The sequence below is a fragment of the Phragmites australis genome, chromosome 5, assembly GCF_958298935.1.
Source record: "Phragmites australis chromosome 5, lpPhrAust1.1, whole genome shotgun sequence".
In the NCBI taxonomy this organism is placed as follows: domain Eukaryota; kingdom Viridiplantae; phylum Streptophyta; class Magnoliopsida; order Poales; family Poaceae; genus Phragmites; species Phragmites australis.
The window spans coordinates 20755422-20780341 of record NC_084925.1 but is presented as its reverse complement, the minus strand read 5'-3'; the positions used below and the strand labels follow the sequence as shown (position 1 = coordinate 20780341).

At 45.4% G+C, this 24920-nt stretch overlaps 1 protein-coding gene across 1 annotated transcript; it reads right to left on the bottom strand.

Moving 5' to 3' along the window:
- Window positions 1–5355: 5355 nt before the first annotated feature.
- LOC133917497 (fasciclin-like arabinogalactan protein 14) lies at window positions 5356–6237 on the bottom strand. The gene has a single exon (XM_062361386.1). The coding sequence runs from the start codon at window positions 6235–6237 to the stop codon at window positions 5356–5358; it is 882 nt and encodes a 293-aa protein (XP_062217370.1).
- Window positions 6238–24920: the final 18683 nt, after the last annotated feature.

Here is a 24920-nt window from a genome sequence, read left to right as displayed (position 1 = left end):
GTTCTTCGCCCCGGACACTAACATATTTAAATCCTTCAAGTGGTGAAGCCTTGTAGGAGGTTAGGCTCTGATACCAATTGAATATACATGATGTCGCCTAAAGGGGGGTGAATAGGCATTTCCTAAAATTTAAAACTTCACTGCGGATTACAGAGTCTGGATACTCCAGATCAATCCGAAGACTCTAGGTTGTACAGGATCCAGATACTCCAAGTGAACTCAGATAATTCAGAAATAACAGGAAATCAAAAACTATGAATATTTAAGCGAATCTAGTTGAGTCTATGAGTTACCACATGTTCTAATTGATGTATGAGTTTCTTTTCAACAACCACCGACGGTCACAAACTCACAAACAAGTAGATTTGGACAAACCGCCCAAAAAAAATCAACTAGAACAAGAAAGTATGCAAGAAAGTAAAGAAGACAAGTATTTGTTTCCCGAAATTCGGATCCAACGATCTTACGTCTCCGTTGAAGTGCTCACAAAGGGCCAGGTTTCTCTCAACCCTTATCCTCACCAAGTGATCATAAAGATCAAACTCAGGGCTTACTCAACCTTTCTCTTTCCTTGTGGAGACGAGGATGACCTTAACAAACTTCCCGGAGCACTCCATAATCATGGGTGCTCTCCGAGTTACGTCAAACCGTCTAGGAGCTCAGAGCTCCAAGAGTAACGAATGCGAGTTGACGAATTGACGAAGAACTCAAGTGCTCAAAAGATGGATTTAAGCTCACTAGCACTCAATCTCACTTTTCAACCCAAACTCTCAAATCCTTGCCAGATTAATGCCCTAGAGGAGTGGGAGGGCTCTAAAGAGGCTATGAAGTCTTTTGTCTCTAGTTGGCTTAGCATCAAAGAATGAAGGGGGAAGGGGGTATTTAAACCCAGCCCCTAAAAACTAGCAATTACAGTATTTTTTGTACTGACTCGGAGTATCCGGGTTCACCCAGAGTATTCAGGTTGGCCTTTGAAAGCGCCACAAAGACCTCTATCCAGATCCTTATCTGGAGGGTTTGAACCTTCACCATATTCCAGAGTATCCGGGTCAACCCAGAGACTCCGGGTTGCGCACTCAGAGTTTAACTCGGAGACTTCGGGCCACTGACCAGAATTCGGAATATCCAGGACAACCCGAAGACTCCAGGTTCAGCACTTAGGTTCTACCCGAGCACCCCTAGTCGGAGCCTTACACAGAGGTTCTAGCAACCCGGAGACTCTTGATGAGCCCGGGCACTCCAGGTGCAAACAAACACTAAGACTTTCTCGGTGTCTGTGGGGCAATTGTGTCTCTCATATTTGGTCTAAAAGAGTCATTTGAGCACTGACATATCTTCAAATCAACCTAAACGCACCCCTGTTGATTGTACGGCATTTCTAAACTCAAGTTCGAAAATAAAAACAATTTAAACCTAATGAGTAACTACATGCCGCTTCTTTTTTTTTGTGGATGCCAACATCGTCTAACTTCTCAAATGAGACTACAACTTGTTTATAACCTCAATAAACACATTAGTCCCTTAATCGTTTGTCATCAATTATCCAAAACCCACATAGGGGGCCTAGATGCACTTTCAGTCACGCCTTCAAATGACTGAGTGGAGGGGTATTTATAGCCTCAAACCCGCTAACTAACCGTTTTCCTAACGGCTCGAAAGTTGTTAACACCAGATGATCCGGTGAGAATAGTAGTACTAATATCGGATCATCCGGTGAGTATAACATCAAAAACTAACCCATTGAAACTCCACTTAATGCCTTTGTGAACACCGGACACTCCGGTGTACCTTCAAATCTATCACGGATCTTCCGGTGAGTTATCTTGAGCCACTCGAGCTTTTGCAGCCTCTCTGTGTAAAATGCTCCGGTGCATTCATCTGGTGTTCATTCCATTCACACCGGACCACCCAGTGAGTTAAACCTTCTATTCTTTTTCCCTAGAAATGCTCCGATGCAACTATCTCTATGATCACCGGACTATGTGGTTAGTTGATCTTCATTCTTTAGTATTTGGAATCGCCTTTGCAAGAAATACTCTGGTACTTTATATCCTTCATCACCAGACTATCCTGTGCGGTCCTCAGCCTTCTCCCGCTTTGTCAGAAATACTAGTGAGTTCAATACACAGAACAGCAGACCATCCAGTGGGTTAATCTTCAATCTTCTGCACTTGCATTCTTCTCTACAGGAAATACTCCGGTGTTACCCAGTGCAGATCTCTAGACTATCCGGTGAGGTCCTCAGCCTTCTTCCCCTTTGTCAGAAATACACCGGTGAGTTCATGTCCCATTCACCGAACTATCCAATGAGACTATCAGCCTCTGGACACAATGCTAATGTGAGTGTAAACTTCTTTGCACCGGATCATCCGGTGAGGCAAATCTTCTTGGGATTTTTCTAATTCAATCGAACTTTATCCTAGCTGCGATGACTTCTTGATGTATTACATCTATAAGACCTACTAACATATATTCTTGACAAACATGTTAGTCCTAATAAATATATTATTATTATCATTAAAATCACAATTATGACCTAAAAGGGCTATTTTCACTACACTAACTCACTCAATGCAACCATACGTCTTGTTAGGGGAAGGACCAGACTTTTCTATCTTCTGACCAAGCTGGACATCTTTCTAGAAGGGCTGAGAGCAACGAGAACCCAAGCACCTGTCAAGTGCTCCACAGGGGTGTTTATTGAACTAGACACTTTATGAAGGTCAAGGGGACCCAAGAATCCCTTATGTAGGCCTAGAGCACTTGGGGTGTCTTATAGTATAGTCTAGCAAAGAAGGGTGATTAAAGCGTCTCAGCATGATTCATTTTTTCACTTGCAATGGTTGGAGGCTGAACATATCGTGTGGGTATAGTGTACAACCTCTATAGAGTGTAAATCTATTCGAATTACTGTATCCACGGTGATAGACATGCAAAGTAATGATCTCACTTGGTTAGACTTAGGGCGTGTATTCCTGATGGATGAGTGTGTGGACTAGATATCTGTAAGGTGAAGTTGCTCGCTTGATCTGCTAGTAGTTGAGTAGTACTGTAGGTACACCAGACTCATTGATAGGGAATGTAGAGTGAGGTGTAGTCCCTCTCAAGATCGAAGAAACCCCAGTTATATATTATTACCTTGCTATAGCTATTTCAAAGGTAGTGTTAGACAATACAATTGAATATCTACATAAATTGTTTTATGTTTAAAACTATACCGTAAAGCATTATCCTTGAGTTAACCTTTATGCATCTATCAATCCTTTAAAATAGTATAAAACTTGCTAAGTACTTTTCATACTCATTCTTGTTGTCGTTCAGATGAGGAGATAGATGCCGACTTTGCGAGGTCGAAATAGCAGATGAGGAGTAGATCTAGCGGTCATGTTTGCAGCTGACCTGACTATGGCTCTGGGTTGTATTCTGCTGTGCTTTTTTTGCTTGTTGGTCAAGTTTGTAATGTACTGTGTGAATTAAAGACCCTTTGCACTTTTATCATAAATATTGAACTATAAGTATCAGCTTCTTAATCTGAAAATTAATATAAAAGTCATATGAGATCCTAGAATGGGGTCTAGCTTACAAATGAGCACATAGAACATGTGTGATGTTATTACTAGCTTATAGATATATGAATAATTATGAATAACATTTCAAAACCTTAGAATATACAGACACTCAGCTAGTATACTTTAGTGCATAGTTCGTTGATCGGAACATATTGTTTCAGAATTCGCAGCTTTTTCATTGCAGGACCTATATGCTCCCAACAACTTCCTGAGTATTACGCTGAATTGCACTGATACATTTCCATGGACAGATTGTTTTTCCACATGATATTACTGTTTCCGTTAAACATGCAATTAAGTGCTACACGGTTCAGGATTTGTCGAAACGATAATGCTTTGAAGCGGATGTCGAATCGATTGGGAAAAATCGGACGCGCGCCACCAGCCACGCGTCCTCCAACCTGACACCGCCCAGCCACCAGCCCGCCACGTATCCTCCAACCTTCCTTTGACTTTTCTATCTGCAAATGCCTGAGCCCCGTTCCTCTCAACGCTGCTCCGTCAAGCTTCTCTCTCTCTCTCTGAGGAGAACGTCCTATTGAGCTCCCGCCGAAGTCAAACTTGCGCCCAGCATTAGCACACTGCACACGTCATTGCCCACCGAAGAAGTCCATGGCATCAAAAGGGCAAGCTGGGGAAGAAGATAGCGGGATGTGAGGCGTTGCACTAAGTGATTCAACTTGTGGAAGTAGGTGTTTTGAGATGTTGCATTTTTTTATTTGACTGTTGCAATAATTTGATTCGTTCTGTGTTCTGAATTTGATCCTTGTGATGTTGCTTGAGCTCCCTCGACCGACAAATATTGCAACTCTTGGATTTTAAGTGTTCAAAGAAGTTTAAGATTTGTTTTTGCAATGTGCTTCCAATGTTGCTTTTGTTTGTTGCATAGGCCTTTCCAAATTGTTGCAAGGCTATGGCACCATAAATTTCCTTGTTTGGAACTTCTCTGTTAGTTTTGTCATGTACATGTTTGCATACAAAGTCGATTTGCAATTTCTAACGAGTTTAATTGCTTAAGAGTACTGTGCCTTTTCTCTGATTTTCTTTGATGTCAAATTCTATTTTGTTGATATTGAAAAAGTTTGCTGCATGCATACGTACATTGAAAATATTGGTCCATTTTGGGAAGGCATCAATTTGTAGAGGAGAGAGCACCCCATGAGGAGGAAGGCTTCCCATGGAGAGGAGACAGGTTGTGACGCCCGTATTTGCTCCTAGTCGTGGGTGAGGCGGGATTATGCAGAGGCAAGCGTGTTTGTAGCAGCGGGCAGGTGGTGTACTGTATTTGCTGCAGCGGGCGCATGGTGCATGGTGTGGCTCGATGAATCAAACGACGAGAGGTAATTTACTTACAAAGAACGCGTGGCGATGAAGCGTACGGCGTTGGCGTTTGGATTGAATGTCCGGGTGCTAGCAGCCCACTTGCCAAAATAGATAAATTAAAAATATGTGGAAATGGCCAACAGTATGCATGATTCAATATCTGTGGGGAAAGAACATTCCTACAAGGACTAAGTGGGAAAGAGGCATACCCTATAATTCTGCTTGCATCAGCATTATCCATGCATGGATGCGCTTGATGTTATCTCAGGTAAATTATGTATTTCCTTTATAACGTACAGACACATATGTAAAAGATAAGTCGTCTCCAAAAGGTTAACAAGAGAATACAAAATATTAGCACTAAAATGTGTTCGAAAGTGCTATGTACGTCGAACAAGGAGGAGCTAGCATTATCAATCTTTGATTTTTAATGCTCCCTTCTGATTTCCTGCATCAGTTACATTCAAATGATCATCGTCAGAAGCGCCACGATTCCAAGACCAGCACTGGCAACCACCCTGCCGTCGGCGGACACCTCAGGCGCGTCCGCGGCGTCGTCGCTGCTCTTCTCATGCGCCGGTGCGTCGGCCGCCTCCGGGCCATCCGCAATGGGCGAGTCCGCCGCTGGGCCGTTCGCCGGGCCAGGCGCATCGGCAGGTGCGTCGGCACTGGTGTCGTCGAACGGGGCCGGAGCGGGGGCCTCATCCTTGGACGGCGGAGCTGCCTTCCTGCCCTTTGATGGCGCCGGCGCCGGCCCTGGTGTCGTGGCCTTAGCCGGGGTTGGCGACGGGGCGCGGGCCTTTCTGTTGTCCGCGGAGCCGACGCCGGGCGGCACGATGGCGGCGCTGACCTGCAGCACGGAGATGTTGTACGGGCGGGAGGCAATGGACTTCACCATCTGGGACGTCACCTGCGCGCCGGGCTCCGCGGAGCCGAACACCATGACGCCGTCGGCGCGCTTGGTGTAGTTGAGGAAGCCCATGCGGTCGGTGGCCTGGCCGGAGGACTGGAAGAGCGTGGTCAGCATGGCGGACTTGTTCTTGATGGCCCCGAGCTTGGCCGTGTCGTAGTAGTCGAGGATGACGTGCATGGAGAGCACCTTCCGCTGGACGTCGGAGGGGAGAGAGGAGATGGTGCTCACGGCGCCGTTGTCGACGGCGAGCACGGTGATGGTCTGCCGACGGTTGATCTCATCGGCGAGTTTCGTCTGCGAGAGGATGTCGTTGAAGGTGGAGAAGTTGGAGAACTCGCCAAGTAACCTGGTGATGTTGAAGGCTGCCGCCGATGTGGCAAGGCAAGCGAGGAGGAGGAGGAGGGAGACGACGGTGGATGCATGTGAAGCCATGGCGGTTTTCTTGACCAGAGTTTGTGGGGGGGGGGGGGGGGGAGAGAGAGAAAGTAATATAGAGGTGTGTGGCGAGTGAGCTAAACATGGACGTGCATGCTGGCTGGAGAGTACTGGTGCTAAACCTGGGGCTCCGCGCCCTTCTAGCTGGGTGGCAAAGCTGCAAGGCTGCTCGACGGTAGGGATGCTTGAGCGGTCAGAATTTTTCACCGAGTAATCTTCTGTGATCTGTCACTCATCAGTTGGACTAAACCTGAACGTATCTCGGGCCCGCCGGTCCGAAAGTCCTTCACAGCGCGTGTGCGCTGGGATGGATTTGAAGGAGCGAGCGAACGACCGAGCCCACCTTCTGCCTCGTTTCATGTCAGGACTTGATTTTTTTTTTATCCACTGCCTCGCTTCTTTCCATTCCCGTTTCTTTGTCAACGCATAACGAGAGAGCGGAGCAGTGGAGCGATGCCCAGTACAGTTTGGGTGGGAATTTTTTTATTTATATATTTTATTTTTTTAATATTTGTAAAATTACACGCCTGTTTCAATAAATTGTAAGAATAGACTACCGTCATATGTGATGTATCGCTAAAAATCAAGAAAATTCAATATTTGTAAAATTACACGTCTGTTTTAATAAATTGTAAAAATAGACTACTGTCATATGTGATGTATCATAAAAATTAAGATTTTTTTTATAAATATTACTATAATTTGTTAAAACGGTTGTGTAATTTTACAAATATTAAGAAGTAAATCATATAAATAAAAAAATTCGTTTAGGTGGTGCTCGATAACCCGATGGTCATGGCCACGCAAGTGACGCAACAGTGCAGCACCCATGGGCCACGGCCTCTCCCGATTCTCTATTTTTTTCTTTAACCATGAGCAAGAGCTCTGATCTTCTATTTAAGGACAGCAAGCCGAAGATTGCATGTGAATATGTGATGTTACATAAAGGAACGAAAAGACTCCGCTGTAGGGGTTGAGTGAGGGGAGAGTGAGATACGCGAAGGTTCAAAACGTATAACTTTTAAAATGTGTTTAAACTTAAATTGATAATAAATCGTACAAAACATAATATAATTATGATTAGACATGCCTAATTACATAATTAACATTTTGAGATATGACAATGGGCTAGAGCTAGATCTGGATTAGGTCAGGCTTCGGTTTGGGTTTGATCTGGGTGAAGGGAATCGAGGACGTCCTGAGAGGGGGGGTGAATTATGACACTTAAAACTATTGGCTCCAAAAATTTCACAAGATAAGCCTATCTCAATTTCTATCTAAATATGCTGTAGGCTTATCTAGTGTGTCTACTCTACCGCTTAAGAGAATTGCAAGTAAGTAAATGCAAAAACGTAAATGAGGTAGAGAGACAAACTCGGCACGAGGGATTTTTATCTCATGGTATTGATGGCACACAAGCCACCTCTAGTCCACGTCGGAGCTCCACAAAGGATATGCTTTCAGTCGCTAAGTCTCTTCCGGTCACGACTCTTGAGATACCAAGTCACCAAGACAAAGCCTCAAGCACGATGAGCCACCAAACCACCAAGGCGAGGTCTCACCACTAACCTCTTTCCCGGTCACTTGTACACCGTCTTCACTTCAAAGCTTTCGTCGCAAAGACAAGGGTCTCCGCATCACCCCACAATCCTCTTGTCACCGCCCCACACAAAGTCGGAGGGTCAACAAGTTACTGACGAGTCACAAAGACTGCAAGGCACTAGCGTACCTGTCGGTATACTTTTGGATCACTTCTTGATCCACACTCTAGGTTGCAGCATCTAGCAAGTCTTCTCTCTAGGCCTATAAGCACTAATCACTCACTAATGGTGTGCTTAATCACATTGGATGAACACTTTATGCTCTTGGATGGCTTGGATGTCTTCTTAGGTGTATAAGGGTTTCTCTGGACTCTAGCGACTTCAAATGAATGAGTGGAGGGGTATTTATAATCTCAACCCTGCGGACTAGTCATTATCCCAATGGCTCCCATATTATGTAAACACCGGATGATCCGGCGTTAACAGAGGTACAAGCACCGGACCATACGGTGTGTACATTATCAGAAATTAGCCGTTGGAACTCCACTCAGAATTCTTCTGAACACCAGATTGTCCGGTGTAATCTTTAATCCATTAGTGGTTCGGAGAGTTTTCCTGAGCCAGACTGCGCCAAACTTCTTCTTTGCACAAAATACTCCTGTGTGCACTATCTTCATCACCGGACCTTCCAGTGTGTAGAATTTCTTCTTTTCTAGGTTTTTCACACACTCTGTGAAATGCTGCGGTGAAGCCTCTGGTGTGCACTGTCTTCATCATCGGACCTTCTGGTGTGCAGAACTTCTTCTTTTCTGGGTTTTTCCACACACTCTATTAAATGCTCCAGTGAAGCTCCGGTGTGCACTGTCATCATCACCGGACCTTCCGGTGAGTGCAATCTACTCTAACCCCTTTGCCCAAAATTGCTTCGGTGTTTATATTCCTTATCACTGGATCATCCGATGAGGCAAACTGCCTCTGGACATAAAGCTTCGGTGTGTGCAATTCTTCCAGCATTGGACCTTTTGGTGAGAACAATTTCTCTGGAACTTTTTTCAATTCAATCAAACTTTGTCCTGGCTGCGGTGGCTTCTTGATGTATTGCATCCATGAGACCTACTAACATATATTCTTGACAAACATGTTAGTCACATTGACTATGTTGTCATTAATCACCAAATCACAATCATGGCGTAATAGGACCATTTTCGCTACAATCTCCCCCTTTTTGGTGATTAGTGACAACACAACCAAAGAAGAGGCAAATTATACCAATTTAGACCAATTAAGAGAATACATGATTTCAAACGTTCATAAGGACATACCTCTTTGCTTGGATGTATGGTAAGAATAAATTATGATACTAATTATAAGGTAATCATGTTCTTACTAATTTATATCTCCTGTTTTTGCTACAATCTCCCCTCTTTTTATATGTCCCTCGATCGACCCATGCAAGAGCTTCTTCATCTCTTTTGTCAACTCAAGATGCATTCCCCTTTGTCAACAATCTACTTGAGATAGTTCTTGCATCTTGCTTTCTCTTGCTTCTTGCTTTGGTCTCAAAATTCTCCCCCCTTGTCAACAATCTCAAAAAGGCTACAAACACATGTTGAACTTAAGGGAAAGACATTAGAGCATTTTGGGAGAGGGCTTCATAAGCTATGATCCATGAGGTATTGATACCAATTGAAATGATATACCAATTGAAAGAATAGGAGGCACTGATACCAATTACAAAATACAAACAAGGATCACAAATCATGAAACTCATATGATATAATCTAAACACCCCCTATATGTGTGCATTCATATGATGAGAGTAAAACATATGCACAATTAGACAATATGACACGATAGAAAGTTTAAGACATATCATGCATGGAGGTAGCTTAAATGTAGAAAATAAATTGACAATGATACCAATTGAAACTTTTAAGCATTGCATACCTCTGGGGACTTGTTCATTACTTTATGAGACTACAATAGATATCACTTGAAACACATGTTAGTCTCAAAATCACAATCCATAAGATATACTGCCCCTAAAAGTATGCATACAAGTGTTGAATACTTGTAAGAGATATGCACTTATTATTGATAACAATGAGGAATTTATCCTATGGATTAGTTCATGGCACATAAGGAATACTAATTGAAGAGATAGTGATTACCAATTGAAGGACTAGTGCCATGAAAGAAACCTACAACTAATAAACCATGTAGGCTGCTCATAGGAGAGAGAGAAACATAAGCAACCTACCATATGAAAACCTACACTAGTTATTGCAATAAATTGAAATAAGCACATGCAATTCTAGACAAGGCAAAGATACCAATTGAAAATATTTTATATCTAGTACCTTTCACCTTTAGATGGGGATTTGGGTATATGGTGATCATGATCTTCATCAATGCGCCCAATCTTATACACTTGTCTTTTTGCTTGAATTTTCACTTAATCTTGTGTGCCAAGTCTCTAAATCCCTGAAAACTTGTGGACTTTAAGTCTTCTTTAGAACCAAAACTGATTGGGGCCCTTTCATGTTGGTGATGACATCCTTAGGCACCAAAATAGGTTGGTTCCACCCCCGATCCTTTCTCCCAACCATGTGTGCAACCACTTTGCCATTGTTATTCTTCTTGAGTTTGTAGTGGTTGCTCTTGATCTTATTTTTGTAGTTAGGCTTGGTGTAGATGTTGGAGGTATTTTTGGAGAGGTTTATCATCTTCTTCTTCTCCTTGGTCTCCTTCTTGACTTGCTTGATTGGAAAGACTTGTGGCCTTCTTGGTGGCATTTGAAGCATGTCACAGTGGACCCCTCTGCAAGCTTCTTCACCATGGTGGTATGGTTATATTGAGGAGGTTGGACATTGTTCTTGCCCTTTAGTCTTGCCAAGTCTTTCTTGAGCTTCTCCACTTCTTGCTTGAGCTCACCATTTTCTTGTGCAATGAGTTCATTAGATGATTCTACAACAACATTCTCAATGCATTTCTCATTGGAAAGGGGTGAGCTAGATAAATCAATTAAATCATCATAAGAAGTGGAAGCATCTACCTTAGATTTGAAATTAAAGAGAGAGGTAAATTGCTTCAAAGGGACCTTAGGTTGAGATTCAATGCACTCAAATTTAGCCTTAAGCTCTTAATGCTCTTTATTTAGCAAATTGAATTTACACAATAATTGTTCATAATTAGAAACAAAGGTAGCATGAATGCCATTAAGTTCATTGAATTTCTTAAGCTCTTTTGATTATTTCTTAAGGGCCCTTTTTGTTGCTCATTTATCAAATCAAGAAGTTCTTCTTGAGATGGTGAATCCTCATTGGATTCATCATCACTTACATCGCTTTCCATACCATTGGCCATAAGGCACTTGTGAGAAGACTTACACGATGACGATTTATGTGATGATGACTTTGAGGAAGAGCTTCTCTTGCGCACATCCATGGTGCCTTCATGTGTTTCAATGAGACTATTCCAAATATCATGTGCATTAGTGAGAGAATATACTCTATTGAATGCATTACCACATAAAGATGATAAAAGGATACTCTTTGGTAAAGCATCAAATTGTTTCTCCGCTTTGGTGATGCGTTCTTTCATCCCCTCTTCGGTGACCCTCCAAATATCTAGACTTTTTGCTTGCAAATAACATGTCATCAGAATTTTCCATCGGTGGAAATTAGTGCCGTCAAAGTGTGGAGCACTACCAATATCCATCCCTAACCTTGGACATCACAACTCTAGGCGGTTAAGCCCAATTGAAGAGCACGAGGATCTGATACCAATTGAAGAGAATCAAGGACACCCTAAGAGGGGGGGGGGGTTGAATTAGGACACTTAAAACTATTGGGTCCAAAACTTTCACAAGATAAGCCTATCTCAATTTCTATCTAAATGTGCTCTAGGCTTATCTAGTGTGTTTACTCTACCACTTAAGAGAATTACAAGATAAATTGTAAGTAAGTAAATACGGAAACGTAAATGCGGTATAGAGACAAACTCGATACGAGGGATTTTTATCCCATAGTATCGGTAGCACACAAGCCACCCCTAGTCCACGTTAGAGCTCCACAAAGGATATGCTCCCAGTCGCCAGGTCTCTTCCGGTCACGACTCTTGAGATACCAAGTCACCAAGACAAGGTCTCAAGCACGATGAGCCACCACGGCGAGGTCTCATCGCTAACCTCTCTTCCGGTCACTTTTACGCTGTCTTCACTTTGGAGCTTTAGTCACAAAGACAAGGGCCTCCGCGTCCCCGCACAATCCTCTTGTCACCGCTCTACACCAAGTCGGAGGGTCAACAAGTTACCTGCGAGTCTCAAGGACTCCAAGGCGCTGGCGTACCTCTCGATACACTTTTGGATCACTCCTTGATCCACACTCTAGGTTGTAGCACCTAGTAACTCTTCTCTCTAGGCCTATAAGCACTAATCACTCACTAATAGTGTGCTTAATCGCATTGGATGAACACTTTATGCTCTTGGATGGCTTGAATGTCTTCTTAGGTGTACAAGGGTTTCTGTGGACTCTAGCAACTTCAAATGAATGAGTGGAGGGGTATTTATAATCTCAACCTCGCGGACTAGCCGTTATCCCAACGGCTCACATATTCAATGAACACCGGATGATCCGGCGTTAACAGAGAGGTACAAGCACTAGACCATCCGGTGTGTACATTCTTAGAAACTAGCCGTTGGAACTCTACTTAGAGTTCTTTCTGAACGCCGGATTGTCCGGTGTAATCTTTAATCCATCACGAGACTATTTAGAGAGTTTTCCTGAGTCAGATCGTGCCAAACTTCTTCTCGGCACAAAATACTCCGGTGTGCACTGTCTTCATCACCGGACCTTCCAGTGTGTAGAACTTATTCTTTTCTGAGTTTACCGCACACTCTGTTAAATGCTTCAGTGAAGCCTTCGGTGTGCACTGTCTTCATCACCAGACCTTTCGGTGCGTAGAACTTCTTCTTTTCTAGGTTTTCCACACACTCTGTTAAATGCTCTGGTGAAACCTCCGGTGTGCACTGTCTTCATCACCGGACCTTCTGGTGAGTGCGATCCACTCTGACCCCTTCTGACAGAATTGCTCTAGCGTTTATTTTCCTTATCACCGGATCATCCAGCGAGGCATACTGTCTCTGGACATAATGCTCCAATGAGTGCAATTCTTCAGCACCAGACCTTCCGGTGAGAACAATTTCTCTAGTACTTTTTCCAATTCAATCAAACTTTATCCCTGCTGCGGTGGCTTCTTGATGTATTGCATCCATGATACCTACTAACATATATTCTTGACTATGTTTACTATGTTGTCATTAATCACTAAAATCACAATCATAGCCTAATAAGATCATTTTCTCTACACTGGGCTTGGTCCAGAGTAATGAAGATCGACCTGTTAAAAAAGGCCTTCGGTCAGCAGTAGGCCGGCCCGTTAGCGGGACTAGCTGTGGCCTTCTCGATTGTGCAACACGAACGTCCCCAAGATGATCGCGTGGGGACAGAGTAGAGTAGAGAAGGTGGCTGGCGGTGAGGATCCATGGCAGCTCCTTGTCGGAACAAGGCTTGAGTACATGAATTGAGTTAGGTGCTGGGCTTGTACACGAGATGGGGAATCCATTTTGGACAACTCCAATGCCAGCTGATGAACAAGATGACATTAGATGGCAGCTGGAGGCTCTCAGGGCCGTGGAAGAATTGGGCAGCACTCTCCCTATCTATGCTTGCTCCACCTACAAGAAATAGGGGCCAAGCGCCTTGCTAGGCCCTCGGCTTGAACGCCGGAGAAGGGAGGAGCACTGACAATGAAACACACCACACTGGTGGGGGAAAAAATCCCACGCCAACCCATGCCCTATGAAGGCGTGACACAAACTATCTAAGTTACTATGGAGAGGGGGCATCAAGGAGTGGGGTGGCTCACCAGCCTGCAAAGGGGTGTGGCGGCTAGTGGTGGAGGGATGCGCGACGGTGGCATGGTCGAGCTGGGTAGCACGGTGGCAATTCCTTCCTTCTCTGCTCCCTAGCTCCACGAGGTCCTTAGGTGGCATGGTTGGAGATGGCTTGATGGCAGCGCAGTGGTCTATCTAAGGGCTTCTGGTCCTTCCTTCACAACAACGGTGACATAAAGGCATCGTCAGAAAGGAGATCAGAGGATTTGTAGGGGGGGGGGTCAGTTGGGAGGCAAAGTGCAAGAGAGGGCCAGGAGCTCCATTAAATAGAAGAGGGACAAGGAGCGAGGGGTGGAAAGGTGAGGTGGTGCGGCTCGATTTCCCCATGGACAAGGCGGTGGGCGGGGTGGCTCCCACCGTGAATCCGGCAGTGAGTGGCCGCGCGACCGTCATCCATCCGGGGGGGAGTGGCCACCGAATTTATGCTGTCAGACATCGCCTTAGGTTGCTCGTGCGCTGGCGTGAGAGGGAGAAAGAGGAGAGAGTGGAGGGAAAGAGAGGTTACAGAAGTCATCATGCTTTTCTGGTGAGGGAAGGGCGTCACGATTAGCAGCAGTGAGCGGAGGTGGGAGAAGGCTTTGGTAGGTGGGCTCTAGGCATCGTTGCGAAGGGAGAGGCAGCGCCATCTAGGCTCGCTCACTGGTTGGGAGGGTGGAGAAGGCTGGGCCAGGCATAGCCGGGCTGTGCAAAAGAAAACAAAGGAAGGCGACCCAGTCTGAGGAAAGAAAAAGATTTGATTTGGGATTGATTTAAATAGGATTATTTGGATATGAGCATATATGGATCAGGGCTATTGTAAGCTGCTGGAATTCCGATTTGATTTGAACTCTAGCTGAATTTGAAACTAAAGACTAGGTTTGAATTTGGGAGACATTAAAATTCAAACCTCCACACAAAGAGCCATGAAAACCATTAAACCAAAGATGAAAATTGTCATCTAATGCAATGTTTAAGTTTAGAAGTTAACTCGGTGCTCTTTAGAATACTTAGTCAAATAATAATATATTTGAATATACATATAAGCACACATACATATATTCAAATATATACTTCCTCGATTTTACGTTGAATTAATTAATTAGATTTTTTAAAAGGACTGAATTTTTCTATAATCCAAAATGCTAACAACTCAGGGTGTTACATAATTCATGTCAACCGATGTCTAAAACACACATATTTCATGCTTCAAAAATATTTAAGTGTTAGAGATAAGGGGGTATACCCTCAGTTTTTATTAAAAAAACCATCAGTACAAATCGCTACTACAGAACACCACATAAGTGCCGCCACCTTCAGTGTCGGATCGAAGGAACCGGCACTGATACATTAGTGCCAGTTCCAGCCATGAACCGGCACTGATAATCCATTTTCAGTACCGGTTGCAACCACAACTGGCACAAATATGCTCAGACCTTAAATTTATCCCCAATCCAATTTTGACTCGCCTTGGGCTCCGTCCTCACGTCCAACGCACGTCCTTATCTCAGATCCACAAGCCTCAGCTGCCTCACAGAGCCTTATCTCTTCCTCCTCTCGCTCTCTCTCTGCCTAAAAAAAAGAGCAATTGGATCTCGTCCTATCAGTACCCTGCTCCCATCCCCATCGCCGAGGATGCTGAGCTCAGCACCGAGAGCGCGCACCCTCCCTTGCTCCCTCCCTTGCTGAGCCACACCCTCCCTCCCTCCCTTGCTGAGCAGGATTGCGCGCAGACAGGTGGGGGAAGCCGGTGAGGAGTTCGTCAAGCTGTCCTCGGCGTCTGGTGTCATGCTATGGTACGTACATGTGTCCATTCTCCATTTATTTCATTTTGCTGCTGAAGTGTCCATTCTCCATTTGTTTGCTGTTCTTGCGCTACTGAGTCTTTCTTTCTTGGCGCAGTCATCGGAGTTCATGAAGTCGCAGGACAAGAATGCCGCCTCCGCTACCGCGGCCAAGTCTTCTACACCTACGATTTGGGTGGATTTGTGTTGTATTCTTGAGGATTTGTTGTCTATGATTGTGAGATGTGTACTGAAATTGAGGATTTGTTGTTCTTGATATAGTCGATTTGAGTCTGAGATTGTGAGGATAGTCGATTTGTTGTCTATGATTGTGAGATGTGTACTGAAATTGAGGATTCGTTGTTCTTGAGATAGTCGATTTGAGCCTGAGATTGTGAGGATAGTCGATTTGTTGTCTATGATTATGAGATGTGTACTGAAATTGAGGATTTGTGTTGTGTTCTTGAGGAGCACTGCAGCAGCGGTGGCGATGGCAAGAGTAAAAGAGCGGCAGACGAGCCGGCTCGTTTACTTTTGTTGGCTCGGGAACTTTTCACTGCCGGTTGGAGGGACGAACCGGCAGTGAAAAGAGCTTTTCAGTGCTGGTCGCGGACCCGACACTGATAGCGTGTGACTATCAGTGCCGAATAAGGAGTGCCGGTTGAAAAATCAGCACTGAAGCCGTTTTTTAACCGGCGCTGATATACATTTTTCCAGTAGTGAATTTATTACAAGCATCCGTGGTCTAAGACAACCCCAGGCCAAACAACTAATTTTCAGCTGAAAGCAATAAAACACTTCATAGTACAGACTATCTATGAGAGCTAACTAAACTCAAAACAAAAGCACATTTCACTATCTCGTGAAATGATTTACCAGAAGTAGTTCATGCATCATGCTCTAATGATTAATCTGTCAGTCTTCTACGTAAGGGTATGTAGCCATTGTCTTGCCTGGTTGTTAAAATCAATCACCATTCCGCCCAGTTGTTGAGCTCCGCTTCTAGCTCACTTTCCTGTAGACAGATGAAAAATCGAATCAAGAGCACATAAAGAAACCACTGCAATTTGATAGCATGCATATTATTTATGAGACAAACATTATTTTTGGGTCTTCCATATAGTCTAGCCCGAACGACAAGTGTATGCTGTCAAGATTTGCTGCTCCATTTTCTTCCCGTTTAGTTTTTCATTAGCCTGGAAAGCAAAAGTACTTTAATGAGTATTAGAGAAAAGAGCAGATTAATGGTAGCCTTAGGCAAATGAATCACCTTTCAGTTGGATTCTCAAGTTACAGGTTGACTGGACCAATGTACCCCAATGCTGGCAAAGCAAAATTCTTTCTTCCGATCTGCAGAACCATTACAATGAATTTTGTCAAATACTGCAAAAGTGAATGGATTATCACTAATGAATAAAATGCAGAAAATACGTTGTGTATACCTTGCTTATTTTTCCATCTTCCAAGTAGTAGCTGATAGCATACCATGCAGAGAAATGGAAATTGTCTTAACAACAAGGCAGTGACCATCTGAAATTAAAATACAACCAGAATAAGTTTTACTAAATATGCATGTGCTGCAGCCATTTGTAAGAAAGATCTCAGTCTTCCGCAAATTGTGCACTTGCCGTCACAGTTCCAGCGAAGCATATATGCTATACAGCAGGGCAATACATAGAGGCAATGAACTGATGTGTAACATACAGCAAACAGCTACATACCGAATTGTTGGTGAATAGGCATGCTACGCCAGTACAAAACAAAATTTCTACTATGTTCAATTAGAAAACCAAGTGAGTAGAGGATCATAGATCGTTACCAATAGATGCACAATATAGCAGAAGAAGTGTTGGAGTAGACCGATCCAACATCGTGCGTGTCGATGTAGAGAAAGCAACTTTGTCTCTTTCTCGTCAAGCCGATCAGCGTCGCAGTTGCAACAGCGCTTCTATGGTATCCACATGTCTAGGATAGAATGCCATGTGCCGACGTGCTAGCATCGTGCGCAACTAGGGTTTTGGGAGGTTGGGTGAAAAGTGACGGCTAGCGTTTTGAAGTGGCTAAACCATCCATGCTCTCATCCCATGCCTCCCCTTATATAGAGTCCACTAAAGGGCTTCCACATTCGTGACCCATTAGGACTCTAATCCCTCATGGATCACAATCAATCAAACTCACCAACGGATCTAATAAGTATATATATTGTTCTAACCCTTTAAGTGTGTGACCTATTAGATTCATATATAAATGGCCATGACTCAGAAACCCTTTTCGGAACCGAAATCAAGAGCGGTTCCTAGAAAGACATATTGACTCTCGAACATTAAAAAAGATCATATCATTCGAACCTTGATATACTCATGCATCAAGCCTTTTACCTCACGATACTAGTCAATCTCAGAGCGAGACACGTGCCAACCTTGTGATAGATTACTAAACTCATGATTAACTCTTGGATTACTAAACTCATGATTATCTCTTCAAACATATTGGTATGACCATGCACTTTCTAATCCAATCACATTGAGAGGCCTAGAGATATCTACCCATTATATAGGAGTAACAAATTTCATCTTGATTGCTCACACCTTACGACATATTTTATGGCAAACCCGAAAACTATCTTTATGACTACCTAGTTATGGAGTAGCGTTTAACAGCCCAAAGTGTGCCATTCCATATTTTGATAATCAATGACGATCTTAGGTCTAATGATATTGTAGGTATACCATTTGAAATTACAATTGGTGGCATATCATTTGAAATTACAACTGATGGCACATCAGATAATAATCTCTAACATCTGGCCACATTATTAATTTGATATCTCTATATCTATGATCTATCAAATATGATCATCAACCAATATATGTGCTCATCTATGAATCATCATTGTCCCACATAATGATACGAGACTAGTGCTCATTCAGAATAATATCACAATATAAATAGAGAGCTTCACGAATAAGTCATATATTTTCCAATCAGTATAAATGGTAGTTATATATAGAACAGAACAACGTATTATTCAAAACCCACTGTTGGAGGGAAAATAAACCAGCCTGAGAATAATGGTTGAAGATTACTATCTAGGTCCTTCCAGAGTCTTGATCTCCGAACCCTCAGCTAAAGGCTCGACCTCGGGCTCCTTCGTGCCACCTCTCCGTACCCGCGAAGCCTTCCCATGACTTGTAACCACGCCTCGCCCCTCCGAAGCCTTAGGCCTCTGAACTCTCAGCAGCAGGCCTGACCCCCGGAGGTTGTGGACCCCTTCGAGCCATCCCACCAGCGCCCGGGTGGCTTTTCGAATCCTAAGATACAACAGGCCTCCAAAGATAATATCAGGGGGAAAAATGTCTCCCCTTGCCACCGACCCGATGTGAAGTGATGGGCGATCAATGCTGTTGCAAGTGGTGCTATCCTGACACCCCAGTAAATTTAAGGCTGCCCTGACACCCCTGACAGTACGGCGCTGTTGGGGGTCGTTGTTAAGGACCCGCGATGGCCCCTTGGCTTAACTAGCCCGGCCTCCCGAAACCTCGGCCTCCTGAAGTCTCGGCCTTCCAGAGTCCTGCCACCTGAAGCCTTCATCTCCCAGAGCTATGCCTCCAGAGGCCCCCATCTCTAGCTGCTCGGGCCGGCTTCGTGAAGGCTACAGGGTGAGTTATCAGGCCTCAGGAAAGATCTGCTAGAAGGGGAGCACCGGCCATACTTTGCCTGCAAGGAAGTGATTGGCATTAAACACCTAGGCTAGTAGAAGCCGCTCTGACACCCCGGCGTAATGGAGGCTATCCTGACACCCTTGACAGTGCAACACCAGGCCGCAGTTGGCTAACGGCTCAGCCCTCAGGGCCATGCACTAGTAAGAATTGCTTGCCTAAACCCAAGGTCACTTGAAAAGGTTTCCCAGAGGGTAGGCTTTGCCCTGGTAGGCAGTGGAGCCCACACACCGCAGGCGTAGCATGCCTAGGTCACCTGGAAGGCAAGACTGCCTAGGTTTCCTGGAGGTATTGTGTAGCCTCGATAGTGTGTGGACACCGCATATCAGGGGATGGCCCTGATGTGAGGATGCGGTGCTCTGAGGAATGTTGTCGCAAGGAATCCTCGTTGCACGACATGCTTATATACCGCAGGCGCAACATGCCTAGGTCATCGCTAAGGCATCAAGCCTAGGTTTCTTAGAAGGTATTACATAGCTTTGGTCGTATAAATGCCATGAGCCAAGGCACATCCTTGGTGGACATGTTATGGTGCACCCCGGGTGTTTCCTTGGGAGCACGACAAGCCTACACACCACGGGCATAGCATGCCTAGGTCACCTGGAAGGCAAGACTGCCTAGGTTTCCTGGAAAATGTTGCGTAGCTCCGATAGTGTGTAGGGCCTTCGGCATTAATACATGCCAAGGAGTCTTACAAAAACCTCAGGCAAAAACGGAGAGTCTTACAAAAACCTCTAACAAAAACGGAGAGTCTTACAAAACCTCCGACAAAAACGGTGAACCTTACAAAATCTCTGACAAAAATGGAGAGTCTTACAAAACTCCGGCAAAAATGGAGAACCGTGCAAAATCTCCGACAAGAATGAAGAACCTTACAAAACCTTCGGCAAAAATGGAAAGCTTTACCAAACCTCCACATAATGGAGAGTTTTACAAAACCTCCGGGAAAAATGGAGATCTTTACCAAACCTCCGCACAATAGAGAGTTTTACCAAACCTCCATCAAAACGGAGAGACTTCGAAAAACCTCCACACAACGGAGAGTTTACCAAACTTCCGCCAAAATGGAGAGACTTCCAAAAACCCCCACAAATGGGGATGTTTTCCAAAAACTCTGCTGGGCAGAAATGTTCTGAAAGGACCTGACGGGAAGAGTACCCCGGCATCTTGAAGGAAAATGCCTCCGTGTTGAAGGGGTATGAAACCCGCTCGCCTCCAAAAGGCACCGCAAACAGATCAAAGGAGTATAAAAATCCCCTTCCCTACAGGGAAAGGTATGACTCGCATGACTCAAACATGTATGGTAAAAGGTAAAATCATTACCCTACCATCTCCTTTAAAGACACATTTCATACGTCATTTTGTGAAAATTATACTGACATTTAATAAAAGCCCATGCTGTGTGGCATGGAAAATAGAGTGGAACCCTCGACTGTCCATTGTAGAGGCCGCGAATTCATTGCAACTGCTAAGGGCCGAGGGAGTTGCAGACCACCTCTCCTGCTAAGCCCTCGGCTTCCCTCCGACACGCCATCGCCTGGCTCCGGACGGAGTACCTCCGGTGCCCGCAGCGGCTAAGGGTCGAGGGGGGTCACGGACCACCTCTCCGACCTGGCCCTCGGCTTCGCCTCCGACACGCCGTCGCCACGCTCCAGATGGAGTACCTCCAGAGCTGGACAATGACTAAGGGCCGAGTGGGTCACGGACCACTTCCCCCACCTGGCCCCCAGCTTCGCCTCCGAGACGCCGTTGCTAGGCTCCGGACGGAGTACCTTCGGAGCTGGGCAGCAGCTAAGGGCCGAGGGGGTCGCGGACAACTTCCCCCGCCAAGCCCTCGGCTTTGTCTCTGACATGCCGTCACCAAGCTCCGGACGGAGTACCTCCAGAGCCGGGCAGCGGCTAAGGGACAAAGGGGGTCGCGGACCACTTCCCCTGCCTAGCACCTGGCTTCACCTCTGACATGCCATCGCTAGGCTCCAGACGGAGTACCTCCGGAGCCGGGCAGCGGCCAAGGGCCGAGGGGGTCATGGACCACCTCTCCCATCTAATCTTCAGCTTCGCCTCCAACATGTTGTCACCGAGCTTTAGACGGGTCACCTCCGAAGCCGGGCAGTGGCTAGGAGCCCGAAGGGACACAATCTATCTTCGAGATCTTGTCCCCAAGAATCCCAACGGGCCTCGCCGGGTCAAAAGTTTGAAACAAGATTGGGAAAAGGCCCAGCCAAATGCCAAACCTGGGGAGAACATGATGGTCAGGAACGGCGAAGTCACCAACACCTCGCCCGGCCATCCTTAGCTACCCTGCGTATCTACCGTCACCAGAGCCCCAAGGCCACCTCTCTCCAAGAAGAAAACAAATCCGATTACAATCTATGCAAGGTCTCGATACCCCGGTCATCCGAAAAAACAGCCACGAAGAGGGCTAGGAAGTACGGTACGAAGGCAGGAAGGCACACATACATACGGTCACCCGCTTGAAAGATCCCCTTGCACTCCGATACAAAAAGAGATACGACCGTCCCCAAAGGTCCATATTATGTTATTAAACAACTAGTACATCCGGAGGACACATACAAAGAGAGACAGTACAAAGATTGCTATGAAGGAGATGGACCCCGATAGAGCAAACCAGGGGGAGAAAGAGTACAAGGTGACTAGGTTATGCCATGGGCCCACAGCAAGGCCATAGTCGACCATGAGACACAAATGTCTCGTGACTTCACCAAGAGTTCCCTCCAGAAGACCGTCTTCACCTCCTACGGGTCCCGGCAGGGGCCACACATGGGGCGGTGTATGCGCCTCATCTGCATCCTGCCACTCCAGAGGCCAATACAGTAGTTTGATCCCGAGCTATCGGAGGACAAAGAAGAGTCCGAGGAGGTCACTAGCAGGGCCTTTTCTCATGCATTCCCAGCCTCCTCGCTCGCCGTCAAAGTTGCCGTCGTCTCTGCAGACGCCTGCTTCCCCTCATCGCTCTCCCCTGTAGGAGATCCTAGTCGGTCTCCTCATCGTCGTCAAAGATATCGATGATCCCAACGGGCGTGGTCTCTTGAGCCAAGGGTCGGGCCGAAGCGGCAGGCAGCTGCCTCCCCTGCTGAGATGGAAGTAGCATGGTCACCGGCGCCTCTGCCGAACACAAAAACTGTCTGACTCCCAAAGAAGCCATCGAGATCATTGACATCTCCGATGAGGATAAGGAGGAAGACGATGCCATACTCAAGTCAAGGTTAACTATTCACTCGTAGGGCTGTGGAGAATCCAGCCGGGTGACCCCAGCTTTATACCCGGGCCAAGCAGCCACGTAAGCTCGGGAGATGAAGTGTAACTGATGCAGTGGTGTCCCGCATTGAATGCCTGAGGGGACTGTGGCCATATCCCGATCGTTCTGCCAACATGTGGCAGCGTTCCGCGATGAACACCTCCTTTTCTCACACGGACGTCCTGTCACATTAATAAGCGCATGACAAGGGCATGGGCACAAGACCCTAAATGACCCACCGCATTGTCCAGTCAGAACGCGACAGTGGCACGTCTCATCCTACTAGGCAAACACGTGGGGTCCCCTAATCCTACACGTAATCTCTACTCTGGTAACCTCGAAAGGCAAGAAGAACCATTACCGAATGAATCCGAATAGCCTGTATCGGCCTCGACATGGACCCTAGAGTGCACCACCTCCATCGATGCCTCTCTGGCCCGGGGTCCCGACACCGCGCATGCTAGCTCCAACAGACTCCAGAGCATATCGCCACCGCCAGTACACCATCAGCCTTAGGCCTTGCCATCGACGCCCACGGTTCCTGACAAAAGAACTTCTTAAGGACAGGGAATTGCCATTGGGCATCCTTGATACTATACCAGGCTGGTGCTAGTTTTCCTCTACATCCTCTCCCCCCTCCAAAACATCAGTGCCCGAGAATGACGGGGTATTGTTGGGGAAAAATAAACCAGCTTGAGGATAATGGTTGAAGATTACTATCCAGGTCCCTCCGGAGCCTTGATCTTTAGACCCCCAGCTAAAGGCTCGACCTCCGAAGGCATCGGGCTCCTTCGTGCCACCTATTTGTGCCCACGCCCTGTTACGCGCTGAAAGGAGTCTGGGTTATTAATGTGATGGGACGTCCGTGCGAGGAAATGAGGTGTTCATCGTGGAATGCTGCCACGTGTTGGAGGAACGACCGGGGTATGGCCATGGTCCCCTCAGGCATTTAATGGGGGACACCGCTGTGTTGGTTCCGCTTCATCTCCCGAGCTTACGTGGCTGCTTGGCCCGTGTATAAAGCTGCGGTCACCCAACTGGATTTTCCACAGCCCTATGAGTGAGTAGTTAACCTTGTCTTGTGTATGGCGTCATCTTCCTCCTTATCCTCTTCGGAGATGTTGATGATCTCGACGTCTTCTTTGGGAGCCGGACCATTTTGGTCGTCGGCAGAGGCGCTGGTGGCCATGCCGCTTCCATCTCTACTGGGGAGGTGGCTGCCTGCCACTTCGTCCCGACACATGTATCGGGAGGCCACGCCCGTTGGGAACATCGATATCTTTAACGATGATGAGGTGACCGACTGGGATCTCCTGCGGGGGGAGAGTGATGTGGAGAAGCAGGCGTCTGCGGAGACGATGGTGACTTTGACGGTGAAGGAGGAGGCTGGAAGGCGAGGGAGAAGGCCCCGCCGACGACCTCCTCGGACTTTGTAACACTCTGATTTTCAGACTTTACAACTTTTTAAAATTTTCCAAGAATATTGAATAGCTTCAACAATAGAATAGGTTTAAAATCTATTTTCTTAACCAATCAATCAATATAGGTTATTATTTTGTGTGCATTGCATGCTGAGTTTTGTTAGGAGCCAGGTAAATGCATTAGAGTTCTTTTTCTTTTTCTTTCTCTTTGGTGTTTTGAGTGAAAAATATTTTGAAAAGGTTTTTACAAAACTCAGTAGTGAATAAGTTATGGGTCTTAATGGTTAGAATTCAAAGTCTTTGAATTCATCATCTATTCAATCCTTGATCATACTTGATCCTTCTCCAGGTCAATTCAAATCTTATCTAAATCCTTGTTTAAAATCAATCTCTCCTCTTGCTCAAAATTCGACCCAAATCCAAATTCATATTCCTTATCTACTGCTATTTTTGTTCAACCTCATTTTTCATTTCTCTTAAATTCACTCCAAATTCAATTCAAATTCAAACCCTATTCAAATTTCTCTGCAAAAGTTCCTTTTCTAAATCCTAGATATACCTAAAGTCTCTTTGGGCTCAATCTTGCTCAAATCCAAACCCTTAGCCAAGTCATCTAGATGGCCCAATAAAGGATCCACGAAATCTGCAAATTTTCGTGGAGTCCTGGATAGCCTCATCTTCTCATGAAGTTTCAGAGTTCAAAACGGTCTCAAATGCAAATCTTCACAATACTAAAGTTGTAGGTCTCATCGAGAACTTCGATTTAAACCTATGGAAGTCCTCTTTTGGATAATAGAGCTAGGAGTTATGACCCCCGAAATTAGTGCTGTACAGATAAGTCCGAGTTCAAACAGTTTATCTTGTGGTGCATTTTTGGAAATTAAGATGGCATTTTTAGAAGTTCTAATGAATACCAAAGTTGTATATCTTTTCGAGGAATATAATTTAGAGTCTAGAAACGTCCAATTTGAAGTCCGAACAATAGAGATATCATCTCGGAATAGAGGGCTACGAAAAAGGAAAC

What these genes read in the sequence shown, in the direction of transcription:
- LOC133917497 (XM_062361386.1), bottom strand. Translation starts at nt 6,237, where the DNA reads ATGGCTTCACATGCATCCACCGTCGTCTCCCTCCTCCTCCTCCTCGCT.